This window comes from Cnephaeus nilssonii (assembly GCF_951640355.1).
Source record: "Cnephaeus nilssonii genome assembly, chromosome: 4".
In the NCBI taxonomy this organism is placed as follows: domain Eukaryota; kingdom Metazoa; phylum Chordata; class Mammalia; order Chiroptera; family Vespertilionidae; genus Cnephaeus; species Cnephaeus nilssonii.
In genome coordinates this window covers 77,708,099-77,730,523 of record NC_137075.1, presented here as the reverse complement: position 1 = coordinate 77,730,523, position 22,425 = coordinate 77,708,099, and the positions used below count along the sequence as shown (strand labels likewise).

Genomic DNA, 22,425 nt, shown 5'->3' with positions numbered 1-22,425 from the left:
AACCCTGGTGCACTGTTGGTGGGAATGCAGACTGGTGCAGCCACTGTGGAGAACATTATGAAGTTTCCTCAAAAAACTAAAAATGGAACTCCCATTTGACCCAGTAATCCCACTTCTAGGAATATATCCCAAGAAACTAGAAACGCCAATCAGAAAGGATATATGCACCTCTATGTTCATAGCAGCACAATTCACCTTAGCTAAGTTTTGGAAACAGCCTAAATGCCTATCAGATGAGTGGATTAGAAAACTATGGTACATCTACACAATGGAATACTACGCTGCTATAAAAAAGAAGAAATTCTTAATCGGTTTGGCTCAGTGGAGAGAGCGTCGGCCTGCAAACTGAAAGGTCCCAGGTTCAATTCTGGTCAAGGGCATGTACCTTGTTTGCGGGCACATCCCCAGTAGGAGGTGTGCAAGAGGCAGCTGATCGATGTTTCTCTCTCATCGATGTTTCTAACTCTCTATCCCTCTTCCTTCCTCTCTGTAAAAAATCAATAAAATATATTTAAAAAAAAAAAAAAAAGAAGGCATTCTTACCATTTGCAGCAGCATGGATGGAACTGGAGAGCATTATGCTAAGTGAAATAAGCCAAGCAATGAAAGAAAAATACCACATGATCTCACTCATTTATGGAAAATAAAGAACATTATAACCTGATGAACAAAAAGATAGATACAGAGGCAGTAAAGCCTCGAACAGACTGTCAAATTATAGCGGTAAGGCTGGGGAGTGTTGGGGAGGGGGGGGAAGAGATCAACCGAAGGACTTGTATGCATGCATATAAGCGCAACCAATGGATACAAGACACTGAAGGGGTGGGATGAGGGCATGCGACAGGGCGTAGGGGAGGCTGTGGGAAGGTCAATGGGGAAAAAGGAGATATATGTACTACTATGTGTAATACTTTAAACAATAAAATAAAGTAAATTTTAAAAAAGCATCTAGTCAATTTCTAAATTACCTTAATAAAGAAGTAACTTACCTGAGCAACAACTGCAAAGGCCTTTGATTTTATTTTTGCTAATGATGCTGCCCTTTCACACGACTGGAAAAAATACAAAGGAAGGGGAAAAGTTAAAACACATAAACATTAAGTGAAACTATGAATACCCACAGAAGTAAGATTTTAGACAGATGCAGGGTACAAGAAAGTAAAGATACAGAAACACACACCACATTTTCACTGCAGGTGCCATAGCTACTGATGGTTTTCACTCAGGATTTAAGGAGGGTAACATGAGCAAAAGCCTTGGTGAGGAAGCCATTCCCACCTCACTGGCCTATGCCCAAAGACGGCTCTTGTCTCATCCACTCAGATGGATGAGACCTCTAGAGGCAGGAAGCAGTACTATGAGTAGCCTGAGCTCCACACCAGCTGAAAGGCTGACAGGAAGTGAGAAAAGACAAAATACAAAACCCTAATTCTGCCTTGGCACTCCAGTGTCATCTTTCCCTTCCTCTGCTTAAAACTGTCAACATTCTCACTCCCAACCGACACCTGATGTGGTCTTACACAAAGTTTCCAGTAAAACCAGACTATCTTGTCACAGAACCCAGGTTTCAGAATTTTCTAAGATATTTATTAACACTGACCAAAAATCATGATGCTTAGTATACAGAATCATAGCCACACAGAAAATAAAAAGCCAATCAAATACTGCCCTATCAGCAATCACAGTGAATTTTCCTGACCTCTGCTTCTTGTGAATTTCCTTTCCTCTTTTCTTCTCCATCTTTATCTTTCAATTTTAAGGATGAATTCTGAAAGAGCAAAAAATTTATATAGACATATTAACAATTCAAATGATCTAAAGATTAATTGCAAGTCAATTTCAGAACAATGAGAATCATTTACTTAATTACTGAAAAGCTAAAAGATCATTTCACATTATTGAATTACTAGTGGTCCGGTGCATGAAATTCATGCACTGGGGGGAGGGAGGGTCCCTCAGACCAGCCCGCACCCTCTCGCAGTCTGGAAGCCCCGCAACAGATCACCCCACAGGGGGAGACCCAGCCCACCCACTGCAGCGCCGCCAGCCAGGTAGCCTGGGCTTCCCTCTTTGGGGTGATCACAGAGCCCACCCACCCCAATTGTTCACCCCCCACCAGCCAGTGGCCTGTGCCCCCCTCTGCGGGGCAAGTGTGGGGCAATGGCGGGGCCCCTGACCAAGCGCATCGCACCCTCCTTGGCTGGCCTGGCGCCAGTGCATGTCATAGCGTGGTTGATTTGCATATTACGCTTTTATTGTTATAGACTAGAGGCCTGGTGCACCAATTTGTGCATGGGTGGGGTCCGGCCCACCCTGATTGGGGGCAGGGAAGGGCAGGGGTGGCCAGGCGGAGGGGCCACGGGTGGTTGGCCGGACGGCCCCACCCACTAGTCAAACTCCCAGTCAAACTCTTAAGTCACAGGACAATTTGCATATTAGCCTTTTATTATATAGGATGGTTCACCACCTGACAATTAAGATCATGGTTAGGTTTCAGAATAGTTCTAAAATTCATCAAAAAAATGCCTTATTCCTCCTAATAAAGGAGGATTTTATGTGGGGGAAAAATTGGTTTATTCTTCTTTCCTTCAGATTTTCAGAGGTCTTAGTAATCATTAAAGATAGTTTGTTAAAAGGGTGTACTATTCGAACATTCTAAAATGTTCTACCTCATTAAAATAAATGTGAAAGCAAAGTATTTCCTTCTCCCCAAGACTGTCATCTCCTCATTACTTTCCTTGTATTTTTTTTCTAAAATGAATTTGAGCCAGCTCCTTTTATATAATGGAAAGCCAAAGAAGCAACAAATATTTCTGAAAACTTATCTAGCATTTGAGAACACATAACACATTATCACATTCACAGTAAGTAATCCGAAATTGCTTTTTACTTTTTTTTTTAAAGAAGTATTTAATAAATAAGATGGAGTAGTGGTTTCAAAGGCTGGCCTTTAGGTTTCCAGAGTAAAAAAGTTTCTCCAGCTGAAAAGGTTAATGTGGAATATGAGTAGCTCTAGCCTCAGTATTTGGGTGAGAAAATTAAAGTGCAGATGAGTTGATGAGACTTGTAAATGAATAAACCAAGGCTGGCAGAGCACAGTGGAGGCAGCCACCACTCAGGTCTAGCTATCTGCTGCCATGCAGCAAAACAGGACCAGGAGTGCCAAAGCTCTGACTTTTAACAGAAGCTGGGTGTCTGGAATTTTGCATGAAGTCTACAAATATTTACATGTTAGTAATTAACTCACATTTTTAAAACAATGTTAGGAACAATGCTGTGCCAAACAAAACACATCTGTGTGCAGGATTTGGCCCACAGAGCACAACCTCCAGAAGATGCTAAATTTTAAAGAATGCAATAAATCTGTGGTACGCCAGGACGACTCATTCCTCTATAATTATATAGTTATATATATATTACTTAATTATACATATATAATTGTTATTGATTATTATTATTTAGTTACAGATGTGATCTATATAGAATCTGTTTGTAATTTTAAATAACATCACATAGCTAATAAGTGGCTAAAAAAAAGTAAAGCCCTCCAAATCTTAGCTCCACAGGAATGCAGCCACTCAGCTAGCTGCCTCTCAACATTATCACCCTTGTCCAGCCTTCTGTGTTTACTGCAATTGCAAAGGCGAGGTATCAAACAAGCAGTCACATACCTTCCTGTCTTTGTGCCACTGCTGATGCTCCAAAATTATGGTCTTAATATTATCAAAGAAATCATCCTTTACCAAGCTGAGGGTTTTGTTTGGATTGGACTTATCAGCTGAAATTACATGTTTCATGTTCTGATAAAGATCATGAACATTCAGCATTTCCTAAAGGTGAAAACATGAGTCTTTTATTCCGTTTTATAGGAAAAACTTACAGGCAAAACCAACACAAAATAAAATGGCATTACAAAGTGACTGTGTTTATAAGGAATAACATGCCATAATATACTGAAAATAGTATTTAATAAAGAGGCTGCTTTCCAGAGGTATGGATTCATTCAATTCAACTCAACAAACATTAAGTAACATACACTGCATGGGGAAAGACTAATGGTTAATAAATGATTGCATTCCTGGATATAACAAAAATTATTTGTAGTATAACATATCATTAAATATCACTACTGATAATAACTAAAATCCCATTTTTATTTTATGTTATCATACCAAGGATATGCACATAGTTCTTTTTTTAAAAAATATATTTTATTGATTTTTTACAGAGAGGAAGGGAAAAGGATAGAGAGTTAAAAACATCGATGAGAGAGAAATATCGATCAGCTGCCTCTTGCACACCCCCTATTGGGGGTGTGCCCGCAACCAAGGTACATGCCCTTGACAGGAATCGAACCTGAGATCCTTCAGTCTGCAGGCCAACACTCTATCCACTGAGCCAAATGGGTTAGGGCTGCACATAGTTCTTTATGCTCAGCTGGAAGTTCCTGTATGATTCACCTAATCCCCACAGAGATGTGCTGGCTTTCATAAGTCTCAAAGCCTATGTGCCTGTACCCAAAACTTCATCATTACTTCAGTATTAAAATTTAGGATTAAAATAAATAGAGGGGATTTATGACACTATTTGAGGCACTGTTCATTAATTAGACCTTTCTCCCCCAGAAACCTTCAGCTAAATTGGCAGATCTATGGGGTAAGGAGAAAGACAGCATACTTAAGAAATCAAATAAAACCGGTATTGGGACTTGGCTCAAAGTTTAGCAGGAAACTAGTGACATCTGAGTCATCCCTAAGTTGGGCTACTCAATTCATTTCTAAATTTTGATAGAATAACAGACATCTGTTCAAGGGATCAGAAACTGCTCAGTAGTGGTGAGTGCTCATATATGCAAGATTTTCAAAGGGGAACAATGTCCAGACATGGGGAGCCCATAACTTTTTACAGTTTACAATGTGCTGTACTCCCATTATTTTACCACATGCAATACAATACAGGGAAAAGACCATTAGTTGGACCTGGTTTTGGCCTGAGTTCTGTCACTTGCTAGACTGTGACCTTGAGCAAATCCCTCAATCTGAGAATCATGTTCCACATTTGTACAAAATTAAGTAATGCCACCTAACCCACTGTAAAAATATTAAGTAATGCCACCTAACCCACTGATTTTATAAAAGTGAGAGTTCTCTGTATAATGTACTGGTAAATCATTATACAAAATTAAAGTGTTAAGACACAAAATAAAGTGCTTGGGCTTTGGAGCCTTATAGACTTGGACATTCAAATCCAGTGTCTACACCTTACTTTCTTTATTTACTTTTAAATATGTTTTTATTGATTTTTAGAGAGAGAAGTGAGAGGGATAGAGAGATAGAAACATCGATGAGAGAGAAACATCCATCAGCTGTCCCCTGCACATCCCCTACTGGGGATGGAGCCAGCAACCTGGGCATGTGCCCTTACTGGGAATCGAGCTGGTGACCTATTAGTTCATGGGTGGACTCTCAACCACTGAGCCACACCAGCAAGGCTGCACCTTACTTTTTTACAAATTACATAACTTCTCTGAGCCTCAGTTTCCTTGTTTTTAAAATCAGGAAAATACCACCTCCTCTGCAAGGTTACTATGATGATTAGGGAGATAACATAAATATTTAACATAGTTCCTGGTACATGTTGAAATATCAGCACATAATGGCCATTATTTTAATTGTATAAATGAAAAACAAAAAGACTTAGAAATAAAATAATTAGCTGAAGGTCATATTTAAGTAGCAGAGTTCGAATTAAAAATCAGATGTTTGCCCTAACCGGTTTGGCTCAGTGAATAGAGTGTCGGCCTGCGGACTCAAGGGTCCCAGGTTCGATTCCGATCAAGGGCATGTACCTTGGTTGCGGGCACATACCCAGCAGGGAGTGTGCAGGAGGCAGCTGATCGATATTTCTAACTCTCTATCCCTCTTCCTTCCTCTCTGTAAAAAATCAATAAAATATATATTTTTAAAAATCAGATGTTTGATTCAATATCCTATCCTTTTCATTTTATTATGCCTCCTTAACCACAAAACTAAAACTAATTGAGTGGCAGAATCATGACCAGAATTCAGGTCTGCTGACATGGAGACATAAAAGCATTTGCAAGTAGAAAATTATTAAATTTAAGGATTATCAATGAGTATGGGTCAAAGGCTAGTCAAGGACATCACAAATAGAATTAACAGAGGTACTGAGAGAAAAGGCTCCCAAAGAAGATCTGTGACAAGCCAAAGATGTGAGATAAAGTCAGGATGCCTTCAGACTACTCCATTCCTAGAAGCTTCTAAGAGTAGGCATCCTGTAGCCTGGCCCTCAGACCCTCTTCTCCAAACACCCTAAAAGACAGGCCTTTGTGCCTATCTTCTCTCAAATCTTCCTAGTTTTCAATAGGGGGCTTTCAAATAAGCATTGTAAAAAGGAACTTAGGAAATAAATACACATTGTTAAAAAAAATAAAGTCACTTTAAATTCTTGTTTTATCATCTACCTAAAAAGTCAAATACAAATGGTGGTTTCAGTATCTGAATCTAAATATCCTGAGTCGAAATCCAGTCTTCTACATCTTTGTTTCTTACTGTATTTTGTGATTTATTCCATAACCTTTGATATATTTAGGGTGTATTATTTCTGATACTTTAGAGAAAATAATATTCATTCTATGGCTAAAATCATTCAAAATTTTTCAGTATCCAGTAGATAAAGGTATAACCTTAATATATAGCTAACAACAAAACAATTTATTTTTAAATTTCAAGAAATAAAAGAAATTTACCTCTAATACATCAGAAGTGATAAGTTTCATTACACGATCATTTGGTTCCTTAAATTCTTCCGTAACTTGAGTTCGATGAACTTTTTTCTTCATTCTAAATGACAGCTATTTGATAATGAATGTGTTTTAAAGTATATTTTTAAGTATGGAAATAAGTTAGACAGCAGCAAAAGTTGTCTATCAGTAAACATGGATGAAACAAAAGCAGCACTAAGTACATATTTATTAAATAGTCCATTTTTTAAAGACTGTTAGACTTTTGAGATAATCCTTAAGATGCCATGCCAAGTACTTACAGATTCAGATATTCAAAGAAGTTCCATATTTGCCAGATGATGACAGAGCCAGAACTAGAACCTAGTGCTCTTCTAATCTAGTTTCTCAATTGTCATAAGATCAAAGAAATACATTTTATTAGTGGAAGCTTCAACTTTTCACCAAGTAACATTAAAATTCCTTGGTCCTCTTTCAGCCTTATCCTCTCTGATGTTCGAATAAAGAACGAACAAGTGCAGATACTGAACTTAATGTCCTCTCCTAACAATCTGCCTAACAGATGGCATTCGGAAATACACAGCATTTAAAAGCAGAGCCTGGATTTTGATTGCAACAAAAAGTAACAGAAAGCACTTTCTCCTATTTTAGGAAGCCTTTCTACAAGTATTGGAAACTATATAATAATCTTTCCACATTATGGAGACTGAGGTACTTTATGGACAATGAAGTATAATTTCTCATTTTGAAGAAACAATTTATTTTAGGTAACATACCAATTTGGGCATTGCTGTAAAATGAAATGCTTTGTCTAGTCGTAGCTTCCTAAAAATATAGGCTACATCAAAATGTTCCGAATTTATCAAATCTTGTTGAAATTTTAAAATTTCATCCCAGTCTCTCAGGGCAACTCTAATCTGCAAACAAGAGAAGCAAAAAAAGCAGTTACTAAATGTAAATCTTCTTTCACAGATGTTTGATATTTTGAAACACTGGCATTTCTGTATACATCAAGTTTGTTGTAAAAATATTGTACCCGTTTAGTGTTTCTGCGAGTGGAAAACAACTCATCAAGTTTTACCTTTTGTTTTGGTTGACACAGTTGGGTGTTATATAATCCATACAACAGATACAAAGCACCAACTCTGATCTGGAAGGCGTAAGGAGGTAAAAAATATTGCCAAGCCAAAGCTAAAGCTTCTTTTGTAAATGTGTTCTTTTCTAAATTTCTCATTTTGCCACTAGAAAACAAAGAGAAAATATGTTATGACCTTAAGTAAATAAGTAATGAACAAAAATTACCAGAGGTATATTCTAGCAGCTGCTAGAAAGTGGGTGGGCGTTCCACATCTAATCCCTCCCTGATGCAAGCACAAAGACCTAATCTTTAGTTGTATTTCCTCCACTGAGGCACAGGCGTACTCTAGGTAAACATGATGCAGCTTCATAAAGCATCAATTTGACTTGCTGAATTAGGGAGCAAAGGGGGTGGGGGACGCATATTATTCCTGGTTAAGAATTTATATATCAAAATAAGCATGATTATGTTACAGAATAAAATACACAAGCTACATGTATTTTAATATATAATGGATATTTTCCCCAGTACACTCAGGGATTCACACTAAGCCTCCTTTGTCCTTGGGACACCTAGATAAAAAAAAGTTAAGAGACCACAAATACATTCCACCCCCTCCTTTCAATTCTTCAGGGTGAAGCTCACCAAAGTAAACAAGGAACAGGAGCAGGATAGGAAAGTAGATTCCACTTTACTTCCAAAGCCTGGGCTCTTCAAATAATAAATACAATAAAAGAATGCAAAATACCTACTTTAACCCTTTGCACTCGCTAGCTTTTTTCTCGATTCCTTTATTCTACTCGGGATTTAACTTTTTAAATACCCCAGGTTTTACAAAGCGCGGCAGTAGAATAAAAAACTGGAGTTTCTTTTCATACAAACTTATTTATTTGGATTTTTTATATTTCAAATTATTGATACATTCAAAGAGTAATTTTAATCTCTATGCTAACCGTGTCGAGTCACACTCGACATCCGAGTGCAAAAGGTTAAGTACAGGCAACCAAAACAACTTCTAAAGAAAATCCCCTACTCCTCAAGTGGTCTCTATTTTTCCCCTCATTTTAGTTTTTTCTCATTAGCTAAAAAATGAGGTAACCCCAGCAAAATGTTCCTGAACTACCACATTTCCCAAGAGGGTTACAGTAAAAGATCATGGGTTTTGCAAACAGGCAAACACATAGGTTTCCATATCTGCTCTACCATCTACTTACTAGGTGTGTGATCAGGGAGAATTACTTAACCTCCTTAAACCTCATTTTCCTCATCTATAAAACATGCATTATACCAGCTTTTCAGAGTTGTTCTATGGATTAAATACATTAAGCTACAAATGCATTACATGTAGTAGCTATTAAAAAATAGTTTCTCTCCTATCATTAATTGTACAACAAGCAGCTCTCCACCCTCCATCCCCTGCAATGTACAAACTACGTAGGTAATTATTTTACATCAACAAAGAGAAAAAAGATAACTTTTATATTTTTATTCAGCCAAGTTTTAATCACAAGAACTCATTCATTCAATTACATAGCCTTTTCAATATTATATGTATTATGCTAAAGGATTCCAGATGCATCCAGTTACTGTCCTCACAGAGCTCTGTGTAATGGAGGGAAAATTTAAAAATAATAGCAATAATGAACATTTACTGAGCACTTGAAGTGCACTTAACATATGTTAATTAGCTCATTTAATCCTCAGAACTACACTATGAGGTATTACCATTGTCCCTCTTTTACAGGTAAGGAAGCTCAGGCCAGTAACTTACCAAAAGTCACAGTAGGTGGACTCTGATTCAAATCAGGCAGGTGGGCTCCATAATCTGTGCTCTTTAACACTAATACTGTCATTTTAACTACACACTTAAAATAAAATGTAGTTAAGTTGAGAGATAAAATAAGCAGAATGCTACAGGAAAAAAAGAGCAGTCCCCCTTACTTAGCCTAGAAGGGCGAAGGAAGGCTTCCCTGAGGAACTGTCATTTGAACTTAAATCTGAGGGAGGAATCCAGTGGCCAGGCAAAGGGCGTTGGGGAAAGCTCCAGGCTGAGCAAAGGGCGGAGAGGACCGCAAACACCTGTAGAGGCTGGAGCGAGCGGGTGCGTGGAGGGGATTGGTCGAGGAAGCTGCAGAGAAGGGCAGCGGCCAATCACAGAGGGTCCAGCCAACCACGTTAGGGAATTTGAGCTGTATCCCCAAGGCCGTAGCAACCACGGAGGGGTTGTAAGTCAGGGAGTGCCGTGATCAAATGTGCACGTTAGAAAGAGAACTCGGGTTGTTACAGGTAAAATGAATCCAATCGTGCTTCTTGTCTTTGCTTAGGTGCTTTTGTTTTGAAATATGGGGGCTCTAGAAGAACCAGACTGGAGAAGGGCAAGCGATGGGGACCTAGGCCAGGCTGGGGCAGGGGAGAGGAGAGGAGCGTTTAGAAGGGCGGCCAGGCAGAAATACGTGTTCGGGAAGAGGATGCAACCGAAGCCAATGAAATCGCCCAAGGAGAGCGCGTCCCCGGAGCACCGAAGGAGACCCGGGAGGAGTGGAGGTGGGTTTCAGAGACTGCCGCTCCTCCAAGCCCTTCTCAGGGGAGGCGGGAGGGAGGCGGAGAGGAGGTCTGCAACTACCTACGCCGCCTCAGAGCGGGCTGGGGGAGAGGCGGGTGGCGGACGAGAAACACCCACCAGAAGATGGTCCCAAACTTCATGCTCCTCCAGAGCTCCGAGAAGTCCTCGAAGCGCACGCTGTCCGTGTCCTGGAAGCGGCTGAGCAGCTCCTCGTAGTCGGCCTGCAGGCCCGGAGGGGCCCCCATGCCTGCAAAGCCTGCGCACCCCGCGAGCGGTCCAGCCCGCGGCGGTCGCCGAGGAAACCCAGCCCGGACACCCCGCCTCCTACGACGTGACACCCGCACGCGGCTCCGCGACGTCATATCCGGCTCCTTTCGCTCCACCTCCAGCCGGACCAAGCTAGGTCCTCGATGCTTACTGCGCGTGCGCGGGCGTGTAGAGTTCAACTCTCTATCACAGGATTAATTGAGATCGGTCCTTTTCATTTTTTTGAAGATGTGTACATCTCAAGTATCTTGTGATCCCAAGAAGAAATTAGGTCTATATTAGGCTAACTCAGTGGTCGGCAAACTCATTAGTCAACAGAGCGGCAAGCCGCGGCTCGCGAGCCGTAGTTTGCCGACCACTGGGCTAGCTTAGGAAAATTGGCTTTACCCCTACTATCACTCTCCCTTAAAGCGGCAGAGGGACAAAAGTCAACTTTTATACCTAGGGAAGAACAGTTCAGAGCCTCAGCCCACCCCCTCGTGGCCAGAGGATCTAAAGAGGGTTTACTAGGAAAATGAGCTGGACTCGGGCTCTTACAGTCTATAACCACACAACAGGGAGCTGTGTGGCTCTCTCCTTGGAGCCCTAGCAGTCTTCTGCAAGCACTCTTGAGAAATTGTTTTGTAAATATCTCCCCACCACCCACCCACCCCTGTGCTACATCGAGCACAGTGCTTAACAAAAAAAATTACAGTATAGATACTTATTATGTGGCTAAATTGGCTTCGAGTACACTCCACCGCCTAGCTTAGCCCTAGAGCTAGATATGGAGTAAAATTTTGTAGTTTTCTCCATTTCTCTGCAGGGCATGCTGTTTTCATTCTTTAGGATAATCTTATCCTAATACATATAAAGAGCTAGGTGGTGTCACGACCGAACGGGTGACTGGTCACCATGAAGTACATGGAGCACCTCTCAGTCCCCCCTCTCCTCCAGCCCCCAAGCCGCTCACCATGAGGGGGGCTGGAGGCGGGGCGGGACTGGGGACTGTTGAGCAGGGTGGCTGTGAGCTTAGCGGAGCAGTCATCCAGGCGGCAGCGAGTTTTGTGAAGCAGTGGTGGGGCGGGGGAGTTTCACGGAGCATTTTCGGGGTGAGGGGGTGGAGGGAGCCTCACGGAGCAGGGCGGGGCGGGGGGAGTTTTGTGGAGCAGTGGAGGGGCCACGAGCATCGTGGAGCATCCAGTGGCGGGGAGCTTCACCTAGCGTGGCAGGGTGGCAGAGGCCATGCAATGGAAGCCAGGCTAGGCCTAGGGACCCTAACCACGCACTATTTCGTGTGTGCGCTGGGCCTCTAGTATGATAGAAAAGCCTAGGACCCAGCCAAAGTGGCTCAGTGGTTGAGTGTGGACCCATCAACCAAGAGGTCACAGTTCGATTCTGGTCAGGGCACATGCCTAGGTTGTGGGCTCGATCCCCAGTGTGGGGCATGCAGGAGGCAGCCGATCAATGATTCTCTCTCATTGCATCCTCACATGGCCAAAGGGGCAATGCAAATTTCTGGAGCCTCTTTTATAAGGGTATGAATCCCCTTCATGAGGGCTCCATCCTCATGATCTAATCACCTCCCAAAGGCCCCCCACCTCCTAATACTAACCATCTTGGAGGTTAAGTTTCAACATATGAATTTGAGGGGACACAAACATTCAGGGCAAAAGCAAACATCTTGGACTCACTCAACCCTCAGTAATTGTTCAATGAATGGATTTCATTGGGAAAGCTAGAAAATGGTTGGCAAGAGATAAATTCTGCAATGTCCTAAATCCGTGGTCGTCAAACTGCAGCTCGGGAGCCACATGCGGCTCTTTGGCCCCTTGAGTGTGGCTCTTCCACAAAATACCACGGCCTGGGCGAATCTATTTTGAAGAAGTGGCGTTAGAAGAAGTTTAAGTTTAAAAAATGTGGCTCTCAAAAGAAATTTCAATCGTTGTACTGTTGATATTTGGCTCTGTTGACTAATGAGTTTGCCGACCACTGTCCTAAATTAAGTTACAGTGGATTGGATAGTGGGAGACAACGGAAGCACTCAGCTAATATGTGTGCTAAAACTAAGAAAAAACGATTCACATTCCTGAATGTTTGTTGAAACTGAACCAACCAGAGACCACCAAGTCCTTCTTTATGCATGAACTTTCTGACTCTTGCCCACAACTAATAAAAAAATTAGTAAATATTTCTTCCTTATGGACTAGGCACCTATCTAGAACTGCCTCTGCTTCATCTTTTCTTCACCCCACCCCTTTATCTACAGTCAATGTCAATTCTTTCAAAAACAACTTACATCTCTTTTCCCTAAACTCATTGTAGAAAAGGGTTCCATCAGCTCCAGAATGGCAGACGTGTGCGTATTTTCCATCTGGCCCTGCTGCCACTGGTTTAGACTGTATGTCCCAGGACCTGGCCATATGGCTGGCATATGGCTCAATAAACTCTTTCACAAAAGTTTCGGGCGGTGAAGGTTTTTGTTTAACATGATCCTGTACTCCCTATTTTGCAACTCTGATCCCCATTCACATGAATTCCTCTCCCACCTCAGTCATGTGTGAGTTGTCCTTGCAAACAGAGGAGGCTTTGTAACAAAGATGAATCAGATGGGAAGCATGCTCTGATGGAACTATGGGTTTAGTAGGGGAGATAAGATACATAAATGATCAGAGAAGGTAAAAAAAAAAAATGAGCAGTAAAGTAAGAAAGCTGAAGTTTGCAGGGGTAGCAAATATTGGCAGTTGAATTTGCCCAGAGACATATTGGCTGAGCTGGCTCCTCACTGATTTGCAGTGTTAGCAGGTCACGTTGGTTAGTTTTTTTGCTTTACATGTTCTACCAGCAGACCAGGCAGTGAGGCAAAAGTTTATAATGGCTCACCCTGCAGCTAGTTTAGTGCTCCTATTAAAGTCTGTCACTGCAGTTGTGTGTAGAAACACTGAAATCTATTTCTAAGACCAAATATTATCCAGAAATATTTGGAAAGGGGTCTCTACCTAAAATAATGTTTCTTTAATGTTTTACTATTTCAAAGTCTCTAAAAAATAGATTTGACTTAAGAGAGTCTAGTTTACTTGCTAGGCTATATGCTTTCTCAATGTTTTAAAAGGCATCACCCATTGTGATTAAACACTGCACAATCCCTCACCCCCCATCCCCCCACACACCCCAGCTTGTTCTTCTCTGCGGAGAATCACCATTTTATAATGATTTATTAAGTATTCATAAAGCCAAAAGAGTTTATCACTCTCCTTATATGGCACCTTTGCCATCAAACACACCATGATTGAGGCTACTGATCAGTTTTTATTAGTAAAATATGTAATTAAAACACCTTGACTACTTTTTAAAAAATAGACCATTACTTTCTGGTAAATTCTATTTGAAAACCCATAAACAATAAATTTCCCTTTAGAAAATAATTTACAATAAAATGTATATTGTAGTCACCCGTGACTATGCAGAGGTGAGGTTATTTTAAACAATACCTGCCTTTGTACTTTACAACAAACTGCGCAATCCTAACACTAAATACAGCCGATTGAATTTAGAGCCCCAAGCTTTTCTGTATCCATAAACTCACCTCCTTTCTGTCCATCAAGATTATCTTCTCCCAGAGAACTTTCAATATCTGGCCTCAATAAGGTGCAGGCACACAACAAATGAAAAAAAAACAACAAACACGACAAGCAAATCAACAACAGCAACAAAAAAAACACCTGGGGCAGCTAAAGTTTCCATTCCCTTCATCTGAGGCACCTCAAAGTGCTTTATTTAAAATATACTCTTTTTGGGTGCCTTAAGGGGAATATATTTAACTCCTCTATTTTTGATCCAATTAGTAGATGACATTAAAAAACAAACTGTTACATAGGTAACCAAGGTCCAACCTGTTAGGAGACCTCAGGTAATTTTCTATTCTACAAAGCACAGCTTCACACCCCAAAGCATTCGATTGGCAATTTCGGAGACAGTTCCATGGCAACACCTATTCCGCCCCGACCGACCACCCATCCAAAAAACAGGTTTGGGGAAGAGCGAGGCACCAGAATTGGACAAGCCACGGAAGACAAAGGGCAGGGCTGACCCCTCCTGTACCCGCCGGCCTCCCAACATGCGCTCACACACGTAGGCAGCAGCCGGGAGGAGACGCGGGGGACCCGCGCCGGCCGCAAACCCAGGGGGCGCGGAGCTGCGGCCCAGCACGTACCGGGGCGTGGCCTGTAGTGCGGTGGGCGGGGCGGGGGGAAGTTTCGCCCCGCGGCTCGAGTTTCGCATCCTTAAGAAGTACCTGGGGCTCCGGGAACTAAAGGGATGCCAGGTCCCTTCCGCATCCTTGGTACTTGCCTGCCGAGGGTCTGATCACTGCCGCTCTCAGGCACCTGCGTGCAGGAATGGAGCCAAGACAAGGGAATAAAGGAAATAAAATAATACAAGGAGATCGGGTGTCTGAGCAGCGTCTTGGGTAAAACCGTCCATCACAGGTAAGAATAAAAATTATGCCCAAACCTCTGAAAGGTGTGAACACAACAGAGCTCCAGAAGGCATTCAGATTTGTGGTGGGGTGTAGCGTTTATCTTATAGGTAGACTATTTCGTATCAATTCTACCGATTGAACTAATTCTCTGTAAAATGCTTTGGGGACGACGGGTTCAGCGCTATGTAAAGGGATGAAACAGGAGCAAAGTGGTAAGTGGCAGACTTAAAAAAACACCCGAGTAAAAATTTTCTTCACATTTTTGTTGGTTCCAGCTAGCAGTATGTTTGCGAAGGCTTTATTTAACCAAACCCAATTGTTAAAAAAAAAAAAAATCCATATTCTTTGCAACTTGTTTTTGATGTTGCTACAATGGAAATTTGAACTTTTATAATTTTTTAGATTCTGTGAAGCCAGTAACTTTTAAGTCCATCCTTTTTGTGTTTTAGAGGTTTTAGGGGAAATTAAGATTTGCAATGAAACAAACAAAAAAGGGGAAATATTTGCAATAATTGTGAGGTTATACAAACTTATTAGAAAATAAGTCAAACAGTTCTGGGAGAACCAAACCATACATTCCTATGGCAGGTTAGTTTGCTGTCCTTCTTTTCATACATATCTCATTTACCTGATAATGTCTCCATAACCAGACATTATGGAGACATAATTCAGACTATTTTTTGAACCTGTAGTTCAAACTAAAGCCCAGCTAAATAGCATATCAAAATACCACTTTTATTAATTTCCATTTGTCTTGCCATTCCTCTTAGGACATCCCCTCAAAGTTCTGTATGGTTTCATTACCTTCAAGAGACACGTACCTTCAGTTCCTTACACCCCATTGTTTTTTCCTGTTTGCTATTTAAAGTTAATGAGGAAAAGGGTATGTTCTGGACTGAGTAACACTGCAAGGTGGTTAGCACCAGCAGCTATGGAACTACTACTGATGGCCGGCTCAAATGCCCTGAACCTTAGGCCACCTCTCCAAGACTATTTTCTCATCTACAGAACGAGATGCAAGTACTAATTCAATAGGTTCCTTTTTTTAAGATTGTGTGATAACATGCAGAATGCTTAGCACAAAGTCTAGCATAAAGTTAGCTTCATTTTAATTCCTAATCTTTGTGTCATTTCACCAAGCAGTGCTAGGCTGTCTGGGGAACTATTTCGAGTTCCAAGGTTAATAATGAGGCTTTAGAACACATGAACAAAGTACACCAAATTCTTTACCATACTTTCTTCAAGTGTGAAAATAATACAATGGTCATTCATTCATAGCAGTACCAGAGAACAGGAAGTAGGCATGCATAGGGAGGGGACAGGAACATTAAGGGGAGAAGAGTTATTATAGAATTATAATTGTTAGGGTATGGTTATACTTCATAGATAAAGGTATTTAAAAGTCTGTGATTGTGAGAGAGGGAGGGAGAGAGAAAACAATGAATGCTGGGAAGGAAGGGCTGTTTCTGCTATTTCAGCCTCAAGCCCTCCATGGGCTTTGTTTTTGGGGTGACCAGAGGTTCTTGTTTCTTCCAGCTCTACTGTCCTTTAGAAGTGGCTTTCTCTTCTAAATCATTGCTGTCACAAGTCATTTTCTCAGACCCGGTCATTACATAATCTGACCATTTACTAATATTTGAAAACTACATCAACTTCTAGTTTTCAACTCAAGATAACTTGCTATCAGAAAAATTTTTGATTTCGACCTGGGAATATTAAACAACTACTTTATTCTGAAATACCTCCTCTAGTACAATCTGTAATTAGTTAAATACACAAGAACTTGGATCATAATATTTATAGTGAAGTATACATGTGCCCCAAAATATTGGACTTTTAGTATTGTAAACTTTTGTTCCCAAAATTTCATGTAACTGAAATCACATTTTCTTCATTTTTAAGATAAAAATAGCCCCCTAAGATATGTGGCTTAATTTATTTTGTTCAGGATATTTTGTTCCTATAACCTCAGGCTATAGATAGTATCTAAGATCTGGCATTACCTATATAATTTGCCCATAAAAGTAATTTGCAGTTACTTCTTGGTACAGGGATTCACAATGATTTTTCTGCTTCTTTTAAATATCTTTTTATGCTTTTAAAAAATATATATATTTTATTGATTTTTTACAGAGAGGCAGGGAGAGGGATAGAAAGTTAGAAACACCGATGAGAAAGAAACATAGATCAGCTGCCTCCTGCACACCTCCTACTGGGGATATGCCTGCAACCAAGGTACATGCCCTTGACCGGAATGGAACCTGGGACCTTTCAGTCTGCAGGCCGACACTCTATCCACTAAGCCAAACTGCTTTGGGTCTTTTTATGCTTTTTAAAAATTGAGAATGTATTACTTTTATAGTCAGAAAATAATAGCAATTTCATAAATATATATGGAAGAAAAACAAAGCTATTTTTTAAAATTTAAATATACAGTATCATCAAAACAAAAACAAGGTTAGTTCTGTTTCATATTAGAGTCAGAAGACCCAAGTTTAAATCTCTGGTCTGGCATTTATTACCTTTAGGGCTTAGACAAATCGTTTACCATTTGAGGTCTAAATTTCTTCATCTGTAAAGGAGATAGATTAGAAATCTTCATTATTTAAAAAAAAGTTTTTTTAGTTAATTGATTTTAGAGAGGAATGGAAACTGATTTGCTGTTCCACTTATTTATGCATTCATTGATTGATTCTTATATGTGTGCTGACCTGGGATTGAACCCACAATCTTGGCGTTTTAGTTATCCGGCCAGGGGTAGAAATCTTTAGAGGACATTCTAGCCCTTACAACACTATGTTACTATAATGTTTAGGATTGTTTCACCCATCCCATTCATATTAAAATATTAAAATTATTAGAGGTCCGATGCATGAAATTCATGCAAGAGTAGGCCTTCCTTCCCCTGGCTTCCCTCTGGCACCCAGGACCTGGGCTTCCCTCACAGCCCTGGCTTTGTCCAGAAGGTCATCCATTCTAATTAGCACATTATGCTTTTATTATTATAGATTACCGTATTTTCTGGTGTATAAGACAACTGGACGTATAGAAGATTTTCCTGGGTTAAAAAGTCGTCTTATATGCCGGAAAATGCGGTATTATAGATTTTACTTGAAATAACTAATCCATGCCAATGTAATCTTCATAAAATACTTAAATTGTTGGCAAACAATTTTAGGAGTCGGAGGTATTGAAATAAACATTAACATAAAAGCTGATCAAGGAGGGCCTGGTCCACAGAAGATGTTTATTTGAAGTAACAAAACAATACAGTTAGTGTTAGATCCAACCACAAAGAGCAAAAGGAATGAAAATTTTGTACAATGCACATAGAAAAACAAGATATTTACTGTGACAACTATATATTTCTAAAATAATACCTCTAAAATCACTCAATTATTGAAATCTATATGAAAACAGAAGGATGTTAATCGCGACAAAGTGCATAAAACCAAACATCAAATTTTGAGCAAATTAACATACTAGGCAATTTTGCTAACAAAGCATGATTTGTTTGTTTGTACACAATCTGCTCAAAACATCTTTATAACAACAGGGTGGGCAGAACATTTAGGTTTAATATCAATTACACAATATTAGCATAAATTTCCACAACTACAGATAGGGTATTGTTTTTTTGTTTTTGAGCTGGCAAAGTGACTATAGAAACATCAAATTCATTTCTCTGAATTGAGAATTTTATCCAAATAAATGTCACATACCTTCCAGATATATGCATCTTTCTATATCATGTAAATGGCTTTACCCATTTAATAATAAACCATACAAGCATTTAAGAATCATTATATGATTAACAATGTCATGTTCCAGGTTTAACAATTTCATAGGCCAAAAACAAGTTCTTCTTAAAAACTAGTTTTATAAATGCAGTATATATTGCATGAGTAACTGCTGGTATTTTTTAAGAAAATATATTGTGCAATTGAGGCTACCATGTACTGCTGGCAAAACACTATTGTTTATGTAAATGTGAAAAACTGAGTAAAAATTTTTCAAGCTGATCATGATGAAAGGTTACTGCCTTCTTAAAAGATTATATTGGCATTTTATTAAAAATAATTCAATAAGGGACAAACTAGGTCCCTAGCCCAAAATAAATAAATAAAAAGGTGCATTTTAAAAATTATGCTACTGCAATGCAATGGTTTAAATACCAAAGAACTGTGAAAATGTGCTGTCTGTGATCTGGCATTAATGTAAATTAAGTAAAAAGGGGATCAAAACTGAACTAACAGAGTTTGTGCAGTATTGTAGCCAGGCTTCTAAAATTAGATATAGAAAATATAAATAGACTGCTTTAGGTAATGAGCCACCAGTGTCCAAAATAAAGGAATGAGATTATGAAAAAGCTCAGTTAACTTGATCCAGCGCTCTGAGTAATTCTTCACCCTGCAGTAGGTTTCTGCTGCCTTGTATAGGAGCATTAACTTCACAATCATAACTGGTCAGCTGTGGTAATCCACTCTCATCCATTGATTGCCCAAGGAGTCTACATGCTAAGTCTGGAAAACAAAAAGATATCTAAGTATTCACTCATCTAGTCAATGATTATTATTAAACACCCACTATACACTAGGCATTGGGAACATAAGGCAAATATAAACTCTTTCTGGAAGGGTTTTTAGTCTATGGTGTAAACCAGTGATGGCGAACCTATGACACGCGTGTCAGCACTGACACGCGTAGCCATTTCTGATGACACGTGGCCGCATGCCGAGGATGAAACATTTGCTGCTCCTGAGGATGAAACATTTGCGACTAGAGTCTTGGAGTTAGTATTTTCCTCAAAGTGACACACTACCCGAGTTATGCTCAGTTTTTTGGCAAAGTTTGACACACCAAGCTCAAAAGGTTGCCCATCACTGGTGTAAACCATCGCTATGTAAACAAGTGTAATCAAGTGTTACTGGTGCTATGTCATAAATGTTTACAGAATACAAGGAAGGACAAAGGAGTGCTAAATCAATTTAGAAAAAAGCATAAACATTTACAAGGTTCAGCTTCTATTCAATATTAATAATATATAGACATATCAAAGATAATTATTAAAAATATAAAGTTCCATCTTGAAATAGCTGTTACAGACATTAGATAAAATGCTACCTTACTTTTTAATCTTGCTAAGGAATGAAAACCACTCTTACTTAGAACAAAGCTCCTAAATAAAAAGCCATATAATTCTCCTATTGATATTCAGGACAAAAAGAATAAACTAACCAGAGGGTATTAAAATAATAGTCTTTTGCTCCATTCCATTCTGTTCATTAGATTTGCATCCTTTTACGCGTTTCCAAGAAAGTGATGTGGTAGTTGCACGATCATCTGGCTGCTGTAATAATGTTCCCTAAAAAGAGGAAACTTACTTCAATTTTACTATGTTGTTTTTTTTTAAAAAAAATCAAAAACTTTGATATCAATGAAAGTTTAATAACATGGAGAAGGCAGGTTTCTTAAATCAAATACTACCCCTAATTGTTTTTAATTCTTTCTTTTACCACTACTATGATCAAGCCATTTATTTGCCATACATTATGGCTAACAACTTCTCTGTAAATTCTTTCCAGTTAATCTGGTTAATTTAAAATATCGGTATGGGTTACACGCACATGGACTTAAGAAAATTATTGTGTTTTGGGAATAAGAAGGGAAAATTAACTTAAAGGGAAGAGAACAAGACTGGTGGTGATGTTGGGTGGAATAAGGGGAGAACATCATTTTTTACTAAAAATACATCTGTATTATCTGAAATTTTTACACCGAGAATGTATTCATTGTTTTTGTTTTTAAGAGAGTGTACAAAGTGAAAAAAACGATCAATGTTTAATTCTAAAAATACAACTTTAGTATTTAGAACAAGGAATTATCTATATATGTAACTTATAAATAGAACATTAGCTAGACTAGAAAAAGCAAACACACACTCTTACACTTACAATTCCTACTGCTTGAAAAAGTGAACCATCATGTTCTATTTTTCGTTTTCTTTGAGCATTCTGCAAAGCTAGTATCTTTGGATTTAGTTCTTCCTCAGGAACAGTAGTTCTGAAAAAAAAATTTTTAATAAAAATATGGTTGTTTTATTATTATTTTTAAGAACTATCCAAATAGCTTTTTTTCAACAAAATACATTTATACTAGAGGCCTGGTGCACAAATTCGTGCACTGGTGGGGTCCGTTGGCCTGGCTGGTGACTGGAGCCAAGTGGGGTCAATAGGGGCCGGCCAGCTGGGGGAGGGACCATGAGAGGTTGGCTGGCAACGGGAAGTTGGCTGTGGGAGCGCAATGACCACCAGGGGGCAGACGCTTAATACCAAAGCTCAATTTTTGAAACAAAATATCCTAAAATTTGCATTTCCCTATTAATCGAAGTGAACTAGATTGATATTTTTCTAAGTCAAAAACTTAAATACTGGACTTTCATTCCATCTAATATAATTCAGATAATCTTGGGACTACTGTGATACAAAATTAATTTCACACTTGCATAGCATTTTCAGTTCATAAAACATTTCATATTCACTAGTTTATTTTAATTTCACTCCAATCCCAAAGATAGTAACATACATATATAATACCATTTTATAAATGAGAAACCTGAGGCCTGTTAGGTAACTATCTCAAAGTCCCACTGCTAATTAGTTGTGGATATGGAAGTACATTCTAGATCTCTTTAGACCCATGCCCCCCCCAGTGATCTTCCTACTAAGTCAATTTGCCTCCAGTATTGGTATGTTATCAAACCTGCACCTAAAATTAATATTAAATAGTGAAGAACTACTTGGTGGGTCAAATGCATCAATTTTATCAGAGCTACTTTGTCTTCTCAAGAACTCCATCAATACATTAATCATAAATGGCTCCTTGCTCTGTTTCACATATAGTTGAGAATTTATATGGGTAGGTAATTTATTACTCTAACTCCTTCCTACATGCAGTTTTGTAAAACCTCCAATATACAGACAGGCAGGTTTTAAAATTCTTACATAACTATATTATCTTTATGAAGTATAATTCAGTTTATAGTATAAATATCACCTCAGTAGTACTTTTTAAAAAAATGACTTTAGAGAGAAGAAGGGATGGAGGGGGGGAGAGAGAGAAAGGGAAACATCCTTTGAGAAAGAAACATCGTCACCTTTTGGTGTACGGAGCAATGCTCCAACCAACTGAGCCACACCGGCCAGGGCAGTAGCAGTACTTTTAATGGTTATCTTTAATCTTTGCTGTAAAGCTGTCTGGCTTAGTACAGTACTTTGATTTTGTGAATAATAACC

At 39.3% G+C, this 22,425-nt stretch overlaps 2 protein-coding genes across 4 annotated transcripts in view; both read right to left on the bottom strand.

The window, feature by feature from the left end:
• The window catches only part of SNAPC1 (small nuclear RNA activating complex polypeptide 1), a 30,668-nt gene extending 19,585 nt beyond the window's left edge, over positions 1–11,083 (bottom strand). Inside the window, exons 1-8 of one of the 3 annotated variants that reach the window (XM_079767616.1) lie at positions 10,522–11,083; positions 7,845–8,004; positions 7,540–7,680; positions 6,770–6,874; positions 3,672–3,830; positions 1,700–1,768; positions 990–1,052; positions 386–487 (exon numbers count right to left, since the gene is read on the bottom strand). In XM_079767616.1, the coding sequence (XP_079623742.1) occupies positions 386–487; positions 990–1,052; positions 1,700–1,768; positions 3,672–3,830; positions 6,770–6,874; positions 7,540–7,680; positions 7,845–8,004; positions 10,522–10,766 (1,044 nt within the window). In that variant the 5' untranslated portion in view covers positions 10,767–11,083. The other 2 variants (XM_079767618.1, XM_079767617.1) reach the window with 2 other exon arrangements.
• A 7,274-nt stretch (positions 11,084–18,357) lies between these two features.
• Positions 18,358–22,425, bottom strand: part of HIF1A (hypoxia inducible factor 1 subunit alpha) — a 29,384-nt gene continuing 25,316 nt past the window's right edge. Inside the window, exons 10-12 of the mRNA XM_079768367.1 lie at positions 21,085–21,193; positions 20,369–20,495; positions 18,358–19,653 (exon numbers count right to left, since the gene is read on the bottom strand). Of these exons, the coding sequence (XP_079624493.1) occupies positions 19,502–19,653; positions 20,369–20,495; positions 21,085–21,193 (388 nt within the window). The 3' untranslated portion in view covers positions 18,358–19,501. The remainder of the gene's footprint in view (positions 19,654–20,368; positions 20,496–21,084; positions 21,194–22,425) is intronic.